We start from the raw sequence: 15,034 nt of genomic DNA, 5'->3' as shown, positions 1-15,034 counted from the left end.
TTTCTTTAGACCTTATGCAACGCGAATTCAAATCAGTAAAGAGAGTGTTGGAAGCACGATTTTCACCAAGGGATTCAACAGCTACTACATATACATTAAAAAAAATTGTCCTTGCATGTACAATGTGATTTTTCAGCAAAGAGATTTCAGATAGACCCCCTTTCACCACCCTAGCTCCATCCCTGGTCAGATCACCAAAGCAAATACCAGACACCGAATGATAAATCAAAAAACAAAATATCTGTTGCAGTTAATTGCATATATGTAAATGCTTCATTGACTCCTTTATACAACTATATATATATAGTTCACTTGATGAATGACAAGCATAAAGCAAACTTAAAAGAACTTCATTTGTACCATATATATCCATATCCTCTCAAAACAACTTTATTTTCACATCAGAAACATGAGCAAAGTGGTGGTACAGCAAAAAATATTAGCACAAGATCAAGCAATTACACAAGTCAAAGATAGAAGATGCTACCACAGACGTGAATCTACTACTACTAGTACTAGCAGTACTAGTGATTCATCGTCGTCACGTAAAGGAGAATTTGTGAATGAAGGGATGAATGCTAGTGCTAACAGTAACAGGGGAAAGCTAGCAGAGGAGTCTTTGAGAACTGTAATGTATTTGAGCTGTTGGGGTCCTAACTAATTTTATTTACTATACATTGTCTTTGTGGGTAAATATACTTTTTATTCTGTTTCAAGCTTTCGTTTTCTTCCATTTCATGACAAAGGTTATTTTTAGTTGATTTACGCATATATCCCTTTCTTTAGGGAAGAATTAATCTAAATAGTTGCTCAGCCAACACTTAAACTAAAGAAAAAGCAGCGGACATAAAATTTATGTATAATTCATGTATAATATGAGTATAATGTATATAATTAATATATACTAGCTAAGAAAAGTGAACAGTGAATCCGGCTAGCTGTCTGCGTAAAGATTCCTTCTTTAGGCCACCATCTAAATTTATTTTTATTTTTACAAGTGTTGCAGATATAAGCTATAACCTTTAGGAAATTACCCTTCTGGATGATATTAGATTCGAATATAATATTTGTTCATCTAGCTCAACTTATCGACTGAACAGACAAAATAGTAAATATCGTCTAACATTTGCAGTAACTTGCAGAATTTTAGAACGTGATCTAACGTGTTTTCATAAAATTTTCAGTTTGCTCAAGAAAATAAATTACAAGAGAAATAAAAACAAATTTCTTTGTTGAAAAGTTATCCAAAAAAGGAACGTGATAGAAAAGTGACAAGTAAACGCTATTTCTACCTATTTAGATCCCCAACAAATGAGGTGCATAACTTTTTCCGCCTTCTCAGCCTCCCTCCATCTGCCCTTCTCATTATCCATGCATCCCTCCTTCCCACCACGTACCAAGCTAGTAATTAACCATCTCACCCGGCCGCCATCGCCATATTCTCCTGTGGAACTTGCCGGAGAAGTCTTTATTCCGACCGTCATGATTTCTTCGTCTTTAACTATGAATTAGTTAAACTCCTTAAAATTAAACAATATGATCAAAACCTGATCTTTCATGAAAGCATAATTAGAGATTTGAAAGAGTTATGGGATCAATATATACTGTACTCTTTTTTTTTTGCTTTTTATATGTTAGTTGTTACACTGGGCTTGTTATAAACGGAGAGTTTCAGCACCTATCCTCTATTTTGTTTTCTATAACATGCAGTCGGCCCCATTTATATTTTATACCAAACCAGGGGGTGGTGGTCCCAAGTCTCCCTAGCCCTTGGCCGCTTTTGCCAAGAGGCAAGAGTATATGTCGTAATCCTAACAAACTTGTTTGGATGGTTGATACTGTATTATTTTGATGAGTATAATATTTACATAGGTTGTATCGGTTTTTATCATTTATAATATCACACACTAATGATCTGAAGAATAAACTTATACTATTATAAAGAAAAAAATTAAGGTATGAGGTAAAATTATCATAAAAAAGGATAAGGTGAAGGGTAAAATAGGTTTATTAACTACAACTCCCTTCGTCTCAATTTATGTGATATAGTTTGACTGGACACGGAGTTTAAGAAAGAAAAGAAGATTTTTGAAACCTGTGGTTTAAAACAAGCCATAAATATTTATGTGGCTGAAATCATTTCATTAAGGGTAAAAGAAGAAATTTTAAGTTAAATTATTTCTAAATATAGAAATGTATCATTCTTTTTTGGACAGATTAAAAAGGAAATTATATCACATAGAATTGAGACAGAGGGCGTAAGAAGGATACGAAACAGAGAAAAAAAAGTAACGATGTGACCACACCAGATCAACATAACGACTGATTTGACAATATAATATAATATAATTTAAATAACAATAAAAACAAACATTTTATTTAACCGAAAAGGGCCAAAATTACCCCTAAACTTCGGGAAATAGTTCATCCATACCCTTCGTTATACTTTAGTGCCAATTATACCCTTACCGTTATACTATGGGTCAATTATACCTTTATGTCTAACAGCTGCCACGTGGCATCATCCAGCCTTTCAAAATTATTTTCCTCTCAAATAATTTTTTTACCCACTAAAATAACCCAACCCGACCAGATTTTTTTTTTCCAGCCAAACTGATACGGACCCAACCCATTACCTCTTGGCTGGAAAAAAAAAAATCGGGTCGGGTTGGATTATTTTAGTGGGTAAATAATTATTTGAGGGGAAAATAATTTTGAAGGACTGGGATGATGCCACATGGCAGCTGTTAGACATAAGGGTATAATTGACCCCATAGTATAACGGTAAGGGTATAATTGACCTTAAAGTATAACGAAGGGTATGGATGAACTATTTTCCAAAGTTCAGGGGTAATTTTGGCCCTTTTCCGTTTATTTAAAGTAACAATATGATAGAATAAAATAGGTAACAACCATCCACACAAGTTGGGTTGTGATGGAGTGATAAATATTTATCTATTCTTAATCAAAGGTCTCAAATTCGAGTTTTGAATATAAAGTCGTCTTAGTAGAAAGCATTTATTCACAAAGTAGAATTTCTCGGAGGGAAATTGAATTAATCATACCTCAAAAACAAATATTAAATATCGAGTGAGAAATTGAAAAAAAATACTATATACCTTAAATATCACTTGTCAAAGAGTCACAACAGATTCCAATAATTTTCTAATTACGGCTTTCAACATTTAGCTCGTGTAATTTGGTTTTGGAATTGCTAGGTGCGGCTATGGGTATTCGAAACAACAAAATTCATGCTTGAAACAAGAAAATATTAAGTATTAAAAGTAATATTTTATTTTTAATATAAATATAATGATTATTCTAACCTTTTATGATATTTTATTATTTTATTCAAAATTAAACTTAAGAACCTTTGAATTTGAGGGATTTCAACTTGACTTGTAGTCGAATTTAAGGACTTAAATTTTAATCTTAAATCTTTATCTTGATCTTTAAATACTTTGAATTAGAAGTAAAAAAGAAGATATCTCCCTCAAATACAAAAGGACAAGAATAGAGAAATTCAGCGGGGCCCACAAAAAAAAAAGCCTTTCACCCATTTAATTTCCACTTAAAACAAAATTTGTTCACCAAAAGAAGGATTCATCAAAACTAAACAAGAAAAAACCTATAAGTTTGAAAGAGCTCCTTCAACTATGAAATTTATCAAGAATAACAAGTTGAATAGAGGCGAATTCAGATTTAAATTTGATGGTGATTCAACAATTAAAATTTAATATTTGGTTGATTTTCAATATTAGTGATTTTTCAATTGTTTATATATATGGTGTCGAAAATAATGGTTTCAACTTAATTATAACCAAATATAAGGTGCATTGGCCTCTCTGCCTGGGAAATCAAATGAATGATGATTTTTTAGCAGTATCATTGCTTGAATCATAAAAGCATCTTAAGATATGAAAATTCATTGACTACAATAATTGTAATAATGTACTCGAGTACAATATCTTTCACTAATAGAATGATGTCCCAACTCCCAATTGCCTTTTCACGAGTTTACTTCTTTATATTCTGAGTCCTCACGGGAAAGAGGCAGCGGTGGGGAGGGACGAGATGGGCCAGATGGTGGAAAAGGACCTTTGGGGAGCATCGCGACGTATCGCGATTCCTCTCCATTATTTCCATTTGGTTTGGAAAAATCATTGTTCCTCACTTTAATTGTTAGCCTCTCAGAGTTAACACTAAAAGCAACTAAACCAAGAATCAACACCAGAACTAAGGCAAACATAGGATCAAACCTTTCCTTTCTCTGTTTTGGTGTAAACATTTTTTTCTTTTTTGAATGAAAAGTATCAAAAAGCAGAGAGTTGATTTTCTCTATGTTTGGATTGTTTTTCTTGATTGTGTGGTTCAATCCTTTCTCTTGTTCTATTATTATATATAATGTCTCATAGACGGAGACAGATAAGAACGAAATGAATTGCAATAGTCTTGGAATTTAAAAGCAAACGTATTACAACAATCTTGGAATTAATCTTGAAAGTTTGGTGGAAATCATAAAGGTTCCTTCATCTTTAGTCAAAGGTTTGAGGTTTGACCCCGGAGTATAAAGTTCACTTTGGTAGAGAACGCGAAAATCCTCAAAGTGGGTTTTTACTGTGCAAATCTAAATTAATTGAGTCAGTAACCCCCTGTTTGGATGGTTGTTTCCCGTGGTTCACTATTGTATTATTTCTACAGAAAAGGGGCAAATATACCCCGCAATTTTGCGATTTAAAGAAGATATAACCCTCGTCAAAAAAGTGGGTCATATATATACCCCGCCGTTACACAAATGGTGCATAAACCCTTTTCGTTAGCAGACCTATATTTACTTAATTAAAAAATTATTTGCCTAATTTTTTCATTTTAAAAAAATTTCATTTTACTTTTTTAAAAAAATAAAAAATCAACTATTCATCATCCTCATGTTAACCCGAATGTAAATCTCCACCAAAATCACTCAAAAACTTCACCAAATTATCCCAAATTTCAGGTATGAACTCCTCAAAACATTTCCGGTCTTTTAAAATAAACCCACTCGAAAAGGAGCCCGCTTGCGGAAATCCGAAATTTTGAACTTGAGTTTCAAGCTCTTTCAATGGCTCCTTTTGAAATAAAATTATGCTTCTGCTCTAAAACCATATTGGAAACCTCAAAATCTTAGTCAATTGCTAATCAGTAAAACAAGTTTAAACAATCAAGTTTGCAATTGCTAATCAGAAAAATAAGTTTATACAATCAAATTTGCGAGATTCGTGGTACATTTCTCCAGGAAGTCATGGAAAGAGACACAGTGGCATGTGATATGTACATTCTAAAACAACATAAACTGATGTCCGGCTTCAACTGCTGTACCCGGATACAAGCTTAAACATAACAAGCCAAGCAATACAAGCATAAACATAACAAGCCAAGAATGTCAGCAAAACAGTTCAGAACATGCACCGCCTTCTAAATGGAGTTGAACTCCTTAAATCCTGCTTGAATCTCTCCCGAAAATGTATCTTCTTACCCAATCACCGACCACTAAGTACCTCGTGCGCCAGCTAACTTGCTTGCTGAAATGCAAATAGAATTTACCATCTTTAGACTCTTTGGATACAGAAGGAAGAAAAGACACATTCCCTTGATTCCATTTTATGTCTTAGTTTGACTAGGCTAGGCACAAAGTTCACGAATGTAAAGAAAGACTTTTGAATCTTATGGTATATGTAAGTCACGTCATTCTGAGTGATTAAGGGTAAAATGCGGATGCTGAAACTAAAAACTTGCTAAATATAGAAAGAGACATAATTTTTTAAATAGACTGAAAGGGATACGTAAGTTGAAACCGAGGGAGTAACTAACTTAATATCATAAACAAGTCATACTCAAGGAGGCTAAATTTCATAAATATACGATTGGGTCACTTACATTGCAAAAAAATAGCCTAAAACTTACATTGCAAAGCTCTAACCCAAAACTCCCCTCTTCTCCCCTCTCTCTCCACTGCCTCCTTCTTTTTCATTTTTTTTTTTTTAATTGTTAAATTTTATTTTTTTTTTGTTGGAGTTTGCCACTGCCTCTTTTTTTATTTTTTTAAAAAATGTTTTTATTATTATTATTTTTTAAAAAAATTTAATAGAGAATTATAATTCATATACACTCATATACAATATTATACAACATTATAATCCATACACTCATATACAATATTATGCACTCATATACAATATTATACAAAAATTATAATCCATATACCCATATACATTCATATACACCTATATACAAATATTATACACCCATATACAATATTATAACCCTTATATCCATATACACCCATATACACCCGTATGCAATATTATACACCCATTTACATTCATATACAATATTATAACTCATATATCCATATACATCTATATACACTCATATACAATATTATACAATATAATACACCCATATACAATATTATACAATATTATAACTCATATATCCATATACACCCATATACACTCATATACACCAATATATAGTCATAGCGGAGTTCCGTTCTCCGGTGTATACACCGACATACACTCATATACACCCATATACAGTCATCGCCGGAGTTCCGTTCTCCGGCGAACTCCAACACCACCACCAGAACCAACTGTTCAAACATCAAAGATCCGGCGTGACAGAGGGAGAGGGGAAATAAAAAAAATTAAAACAAAATTTTAAAAATAAAATTAAAGAACCGGCGTGACAGAGGGAGATGGGAAATTAAAAAAAATTAAAAAAAAAAAAAGAAAATGAAGGAGGCAGTGGAGAGAGAGGAGGAAGAGGGGAATGGGTCATTTTTTGAAAAGTAATTGTTGTTTAATCTGAAGATGGGCTACTGTGGGCAAGAAACTCAAATATGGGCTAAATTTGATAGCATTGGTACCCCAATTGATACTGAGTATAATTACGTCAATTATTACCTTGCATACACAGAATACCATAGCCACTGTGTGCTATGACCCATTGAAACCCAGTCTCCAGGAAGTTCTGCTGCTGCTTGATCCCCACCTAAAGGGGCAAATTGCCCTAAATGGCGATACCTGAAATGGAACACATATTCTTAAGCCAAAGATACCTAAGAGGATTGACGCCTACATTAAAACCATTAGCTATTCGGTCATGGTAGCATAACGAAATTTATTGGAAAGATGATGTATCTATTCAACAACGGGAAAAGGAGATCAGACGCCAATATCAGAGTGTCGATAAACTACATGAGCAGCTAATAAATCCAAAAAATTGCTGATATAGTGATAAGTATAATCTCAATGGTTTTTTACGTTAAACAGACAGCAGACAGAAGCAGAAATGATCAAGGGCTGGCGACCACATTTCTGTTCTTTTGTTAAAGACAAAAATGGTTTTTAACAAAACAGATTCTGTTGTATGGAAGACCAATTTCTAAAGAATGAAATTCTGATCATACTTCAGGTTCACCCCTATAGAAAATGCAACGAACTAGCAATTGCCATGTATAGAAGTAGAACAAGAACACAGCAGTTGGCTATCCCAGCAGCGGAGCCACCTTGGTTGAAGGGGAATCAATTGACACTCCTTCGGTGGAAAATTACAATGTGTAGATAGGTCGATTTATTTTTTATGTATTTATACTATATGTTGAATCCCCTTGCCTTATACGTCTATTTACTTCTTTATATTTTGAATCTCCATAGTAAAAATCCTGCCTCGGCCACTGTATCCTAGTATGCCTCCATGCCAACAAGGAAAATAAGGAAAGGAAAGGTTTTGAAAGGGTAAGCATATACCCGAAGGGTAGAAATTGATGACGTCCAGAGCTCTTAAAACGGCGAGGGCCTTCAGGATTAGTTTTGCATTGATCCCAGCGGTTAAAGCATCTAGCAAGATATGTACCTTGTTGAGCAGCAACCTAGCATGTGCAAAGATAAGAAATGGAACTAAGGCCCCGTTTGTCCATAGAAATGTTTTTCTTTTTTCTAGATTATTTTTTCAAAACATTATTTGTTTATACATGGGACTGATTTTTGGTTTGTTTTCTAAGATGATTTTTCCCTGTTTCAAAATTAGTTTTCACCAGTTTTTCAAGTGAAAGTTCTTTTCCCGGTCACAGAACCTTTTAACTTTTTTCAAGTGAAATGCATGTCCAAACACAACTTCAACATACAAAAATCATTTTTTATCTTCAACTTCAAAACTCTTTTTTCCAAGTTTCAACAAAATGTATGTCCAAACATCTACTAAAGCAGAAGATGGAGTGAAACAAGGGAGGGGGGATGAAAGCCGAACTACATAAGAAGTACCTGAGCTGTGGCAGGTAGACTTTTCATCTGTGAATCTACATGAGAAAGGGCCGATTTAAAACCTTCAATATCTACCTCATCTCTTTCATTTCCCTCTGAATCCCTTAATAAGTCTGTTGCCGCTAACAATTTTTTGTTCTTCAGATACAAGTCCACTTGAGGATAACGGATAATTATGTCATCCAGGACATCTCGGAATTCCTCGATGGTCAAAGTTCCAGAATCATCCTTATCCGCAGCTTTAAAAATGGCCGAAATATCTTCCTAAACCGCATAATTTCACAAATGAAAATTTAGGGGGGAATGTATAAAGACAAGCAATTTAGTATTCCATTATCTAGAATGAATATCTAGAGATCCAATTCCTTTATGAAAGAATGATGAAATGAAACACTCAAGCTCATAAAATCATTTTTGAAACCATTTATAAATGGCACAATAAACTAGCAATTATCATCCATACGGACCCTAAAGCATGGACTAACTGTGAAGATCTAGAAAAAATATAATACAAAGAACTGATTATACTATAGATCAAATTGAGGAAATATTCTGGTATAGTTATTTGAACAAAGGATTCTTTACCATGACTTTACGTTGATCTACAGATGCACAATCACCAAGAGCGTACACGTTACTACAGCCCTTTACTCGTAACCATTCATCAGTTGCTAGAATACGTCTTTTTTCCTGCAAAAGGAGAAACAAAAATGTTAAATGGTCATAATTAATTTAAACTTGCAGTGCTATCCAGTTGGAAGCTTGCAAATCTCAGAATATAAGAGGCAAAAAGGGTAACTTTTAAGTATGCATTTGGTAAAAGAACCCCATGAACACTAAGACATGTTGGGATCGAAATAACAGGGCGTCATGCAGAAGCTAACAATTGTAAACTTTGAATGACGATGAATCAGACAACAAAGAAAATATACTTAAAAAGCATAATATTGTTATGAATTGGTCAAGTGACCTACATATGACAACTAATATAAAAAGCATAAACCCTATTGAGAGAATAATATCCCCTAAACAAGACACTTGTACATTGCGGATGTTATTGTGTTGTGTATGAGAAGAAAAAGTCCGTTTCCACAAAGAAAACCTTTTCTACCAAGAAATCCTTTTTGAAGTAAAACACAATTATGGTAGAACCCAAATAAAGTAGGAAATTCAGGACAAACCCTAACAAGACAAAGAAAATGAAAAGTACCTGGCCAACTTGTTCCATGAAATCCTTCACAAATGGACGAGTACCAACTCCAGTTGACCATACAACCATCCCGTAGGGTACTTCAACGTGTTCTCCTGTAGATTTTACTTTCATGTTGATGAAATTATCAGAGACGCTAATGACACGGCAACCTGTCAAAACCTCAATGCCATCTCTTTGAAATTTCTGTTCAGCAAATGAGCTTATTCTTTCATCATATCTGCAAAGACATAAAATTGTGATTTCACCGCTGTTGATTCAATCTCATTGAAATTGTGTCTTAAGTGAGTAGAAATTATCATCTGAAAGTTGATTCTATTCTCCAAACAAATAACACCACACCCATCTAGAACAATACTCCCTGTATCCCAATTTATGTGATACACTTTCCTTTTTATTCTATCCTAAAAAGAATGATACATATCTATATTTAGAAATAATTTAACTGAAAACTTCCCCTTTTACTCTTAATGAAATGATTTGCAACCACACAAATATCTATGACTTGTTTTAGACCACAAATTTCAAAAGTCTTCCTTTCTTTCTTAAACTCCGTGCCTAGTCAAACTATATCACATAAATTGGGACAGAGGGAGTAACATTTTTGAGTTTTGCAACTCCACGAATGGAATGCCACATGTGTCTCTAGTTTTCCTAAACAAGAAAAAAAAAAAAAAAACTCTATTAGGAAGTGTACGTGTAGTACTCCCGCCGTCCCAATTTATGTGAAAGTGTTTGACTGAACACGGAATTTATGAGAAAAGGAAAGGCTTTTGAAACTTATGGTCTAAAGAAAGCCATAGGAATTTTTGTGGATTTAAATCAACTCATTAAGGATAAAATGAAAAGTCTAAAGTTAAATTGTTAAGTACTATATATAGAAAGATGTCATTCTTTTTGGGACCGACTAAAAAGGAAAGAGTGTCACATAAATTGGGATGGAGGAAGTATAATGAAGGTGTGCCCGCAATAAGGACATCATGTGAATTAGGTGAATGTTGTGCAGGTTTTCACTATGTGATCTGTAAAAGCCCCCTTAAAACTCTAAATTTATACTCTTGATCTTCTTTCCTTCTGGCTCCCAACCTCTCGTTTACTTCCCTGTTCGATGACTTTGACATGTTGTAGGATGTTAACTAATGCATATATCTGTTATAGATAATTGGTCTTAAAGAAGCTGGTTTATCTTTGCTAGGTCTTCAAAATGAAGTCGTGTAGCTTCAAGCACAAATTCCAAGTTTCTCACCCAACACGAAGTCTACCAACTAGAATCAAACTTATGTTTTTGCTTTGTCCTTCATCACTTGACCATCCACACCATTTCCACATCCGACCCCGCATAAGGGATTTGACTCTCTTTACACCTCTCTATCTTCCTTACTCTCAAATCTTTTAACATCACATTGACACCAAAAAGGTTGTCATGTTGCTCAGACTCTTCAAAAAGTCTGTTAGGGGAGTGTTGGATCCTCCAAAAGTAGCGCATTTTTGGAGGATCCGACTCAGGTTCTGCAACATTTTTAGAAAGTCTGAGCATATTCATTGCCTAGCATGCATTAAAAGCAGTGGTAAAGTAATTCTCGGAATGGTGCATCTTACGTATTCAGGATATGATCTCCGGACTGGATGAGTGATATCTTCACAAAATCTTTAACCGAAGGGTATACTTTTACTAAGTCCTCATGAACAAAGTCATGTAGCTCAGCGGCAAATTCCACTCCAGTTGGACCCCCTCCAACTATAACAAAATGGAGGTTGGTCCTTCGCTCTTCTTCACTTAGGCCGGGAATAACAGCTTTCTCAAAACAATCTATTACTGTCCTGCGTATCCTTTGAGCATCTTCCACTTCCTGTACGAGACATGATTCATTTATCTTCAGAGAAAGGAAAATTTAGCACCTCGAGAAAAATATGAGATGTCACAATCTTATCAGGTTCAAAAATGCATAGAACGCCTCCCTTGCAGGGGTAGAAAATGTTGTTCCAACTCTTCACTAATATCACCGGGTGCGCACTAACAAAAAACAAAAGAAATAATTACAGTCCAATGCCTTTCGGTGATCTAATTTACAAAATAGCCAGAAAATGTATAGGCTTTGCATATTAAGTATATATACACAAATAAATACATACCGTATAAATAAATATACATATAATATATAATATACATATAATATACAGAATCAGTGTATAAGTTTTGTATATTTTGACTAGCGCCAGTAATTAATTTCGGCTGACGGGCCAAAAATGAAAAAAGCCCAAAACAAAAGTAGTTCATTTTTGGAGGATCCAACATGGGTGCAGCAGCATTTTCACAGAGTCCGAGCAACATAGGGCAGAAATCCCATGCATCACAGTTAAGAAAGGCTTTATGAAAGAAAATGCTACCTTCAGAAAGTGACAATGTTCCATTACACCTGGGGTGTTGAAAGTATTCACTTGAGCTCCAACTGCTATAACCAAATAGTCATATTGTAGGTTGAAATCATTATGTCCCGCCAAATTATCACCGATACCAGAACGGCAAAATACTGTGTGGTTTTCTGGATCAATCTTCAGACATTCTGCTTCCCAAAAATGAATCTCTCCACTTCTCTGCCAGACCAGATAACAACAATTAAACAGGAAGAGGCAGAAAAATCTTCAAATGAAAACAACTACTCCTCCGTCCCAATTTATGTGAAAGTGTTTGACTGGGCACGGAGCTTAAGAATGAAAGGAAGACTTTTGAAACTTGTGGTCTTAAATAAGCCATAGAATTCTTGTGGCTATAAATCATTTCATTAAAGGTAAAATAGGAAGTGTAAAGTTAAATTGTTACTAAATATGAAAAGATGTCCATCCTTCAGGGACTGACTAAAAAGGAAAGAGTGTCACATAAATTGGGACAGAGGGAGTAAATGATATGAAAACCAAAAACCGGAGATTCTGATTGGCTCCAAGTTGTTTGTGTTGGACACCCGAAACAAGTTCCTCATCAAAACTTGTCTTTACCTTCTTTATTATGTTCCTAACTGGCTCCACGATGCTTCGTGGCTCGACTGTTCCACATGTGACACTAGGTAACAGAGGTGTAAACGCAAAATAATTTCGTGGCGAAACCACTTGAACATCATAGGAAGAAATATCAAGATCTTTTAGGAAGCTGGTACCAGCCCATCCTGTTCCAAGCACCACTATTTTCTTCTTCTCTGGTTTTGATTGATTCGTTTCAACTTGTTTTCCACTCTCTATGTTTGATTCCGCATATACCAATAGACCTCCAGTACTGTATAACAAGCAGCAGAAAAGTTTAAGTAGCAAAATCCTTGATCATATATGGAGAAAAAGATCAGTCTTTAAAGAACCACAACATTTCATTCATTAAGCATCAACACTTCAACTGAGTCCTGGCCTAGACTATAATTTAGCAGGTCAGAACTACCTACCACCTTTTGGATTCCTATCTGAATCAAATTTTGAATTTGATTAATTTATTGGAATTGACAAAACTAGCAATATATTTTATTAGTATCGAATAGAAATCTAAATGGGACGTGGCCAAGTGGTAAGCCAACGAATTCTGGTCCCGCTATTCGGAGGTTTGAATCCTTCCGTTCCAAGTTTCAAATTTTGCAATATAAAATAAGAGGGTAGACAAAAATCTCAATTCAATTGAAATAATAAGTTGAATGAAATTATTTTTTTTATCATTATGGGCAGACTGCACTAACAAAGATGCATTTGTCCCCATAGTTATCGCGACAAACATATCTCCCTCATTAAAATTTAAGAGGCATAATCTAGAACTACAAGACAAATAATGAAGTAAGAACCCATAGTCTCTTCTTAGTCAAGAGACAGAAGTATTCAAAGTCGAACCAATTCAAGTCTAACTTCGTAAAAGAAATAGTTATTTATTGTGATTTGTCAAAGATGGCTCGTTAAAGACTCTATTCCCACTTTGGAATCTATAGGACACAATTTCCGATTTACTTGAGCTATACTCCACAAAGATTAAAAAGAATGATCTCCAAGAGTTTACATTGTTATAAACTTCACATTAGTTTAACCAGCATATGGAGTCATTACCACAAATGATCACCTGAGCACATTCAACTATTGTAGTTATACAAAAACCTAATTTCCTGTAATGCGATTATATATTTTATAATTGTGCTGGCCGAGCTAGCTTGCACACACCTCGACTAATTCCATGGAAACCTGCGAGTACAGAGCCTAAAGAGCATTAATTTGCCCAAAAACAAAAAAAAAAGGGGGTTGCCCTTTCCACGATAAACCAAAAGGGGTTTGTCGTGGAGGGGTCTACGTTATACCCAAAAAAAAATTCATTTGTCAGATATCAATTTAAAAATATATATATATATATTTGTAAAACGTGGACCAGCCAACGTTTTACAAAATATAAATTATATCCGTCTAGTTTTTTTAAAAAAAAAAAATCACTGAATTTTTTTTTTTTAACTCAAACATACGCCACAAGTCATATAATAATTAACTCAAAACAAATATTCTAACAAAGTCATATAATAATTAACTCAAAACAAATATTCTAACAAAGTCATATAATAATTAACTCAAAACAAATATTCTAACTCAAACAAAGTCATACAATAATTAAAAATGTATGATATATGTGAACATTAAAAAAAATACTAAACTATAAGTTAAATAAATGTCACACATTATCTGAATAGTAGATGTTAAATTAAATACGTAATTAAACACCACAAGACATATTATGTATTTATATTACAATAAAGACAACAACATATTCTTGAAAGATTACATAAGGAAACAACGATCGTACAACTTAGGAAAAAACAAAAAAACCAACAAGCAACAACAACTACTGATTTCTGTCGAGGCAGCGATTCTTGTTATGACCTGTTTACTTGCACGTACTACACTTCCTAGCCATGCGAGCAGGAGCTATATCCATTTCATTCCTCCTTCTAGTTGTACTCCGCGCTCCTGGGTTCGCTCGTATTCAGTGTTTGCAATTAAACAGAAGGAGAAGTGGCCAATATGCCTCATCACCCAACGGTGAAAAATTTCACTGTACGTTTGTTTTATATAACCGTAACCGTAATTAGATAGCTAACATAGGTCTTTGGCTGAATTCCACAGATATCATAAAAATTTAGTAGCATGTGAACATGGCATATAGTAGTTTCTCCTACTTCCCACAACACTTTTTCCTTCGGCAGAATTTATGGATATTTTCCTCTTACCCTTCATTATGCAAATGTCAGAATCTCAAAGACCCCTTCAGCTGCATTGTATTGTTGCATGTCAGTGTATTTCAGGGACCTCTGCCAGTATTCATCAAACTTCTTTTCAAGAGCAAGCGGTCCGCAATCGACAAAGCAGCAAGGGAGCTTCTCTCAAATGTCGAACACAAAACCTATGGTGTGTGGATGGTTGTCGTAACCGCCAACATGTGTTTGGACACATTGCAAGATACCCTGACGGCGAAAAACCAATTCTGTTTCCCAAAAAACAGTCTCCCCCCGGGAAA

General features: G+C 34.5%; 1 protein-coding gene across 7 annotated transcripts in view; it reads right to left on the bottom strand.

Annotated features, from left to right (window-relative positions):
* Nucleotides 1-5,396: 5,396 nt before the first annotated feature.
* The window catches only part of LOC132053392 (external alternative NAD(P)H-ubiquinone oxidoreductase B1, mitochondrial), a 56,837-nt gene continuing 47,199 nt past the window's right edge, over nt 5,397-15,034 (bottom strand). For 3 of the 7 annotated variants that reach the window (XM_059445406.1, XM_059445405.1, XM_059445403.1), the window contains 9 exons: nt 12,508-12,781; nt 11,902-12,108; nt 11,113-11,363; nt 9,514-9,733; nt 8,889-8,993; nt 8,304-8,567; nt 7,791-7,912; nt 6,945-7,064; nt 5,397-5,561 (listed from right to left, as the gene is read on the bottom strand). In XM_059445406.1, coding sequence (XP_059301389.1) covers nt 5,474-5,561; nt 6,945-7,064; nt 7,791-7,912; nt 8,304-8,567; nt 8,889-8,993; nt 9,514-9,733; nt 11,113-11,363; nt 11,902-12,108; nt 12,508-12,781 — 1,651 coding nt within the window. In that variant the 3' untranslated portion in view covers nt 5,397-5,473. Of the gene's footprint in view, nt 5,562-6,944; nt 7,065-7,790; nt 7,913-8,303; nt 8,568-8,888; nt 8,994-9,513; nt 9,734-11,112; nt 11,364-11,901; nt 12,109-12,507; nt 12,785-15,034 lie in introns of all 7 variants that reach the window. The other 4 variants (XM_059445402.1, XM_059445401.1, XM_059445400.1 and 1 more) reach the window with 2 other exon arrangements.

The sequence above is a fragment of the Lycium ferocissimum genome, chromosome 4, assembly GCF_029784015.1.
Source record: "Lycium ferocissimum isolate CSIRO_LF1 chromosome 4, AGI_CSIRO_Lferr_CH_V1, whole genome shotgun sequence".
In the NCBI taxonomy this organism is placed as follows: domain Eukaryota; kingdom Viridiplantae; phylum Streptophyta; class Magnoliopsida; order Solanales; family Solanaceae; genus Lycium; species Lycium ferocissimum.
This window is presented reverse-complemented; position numbering and strand designations above follow the sequence as displayed.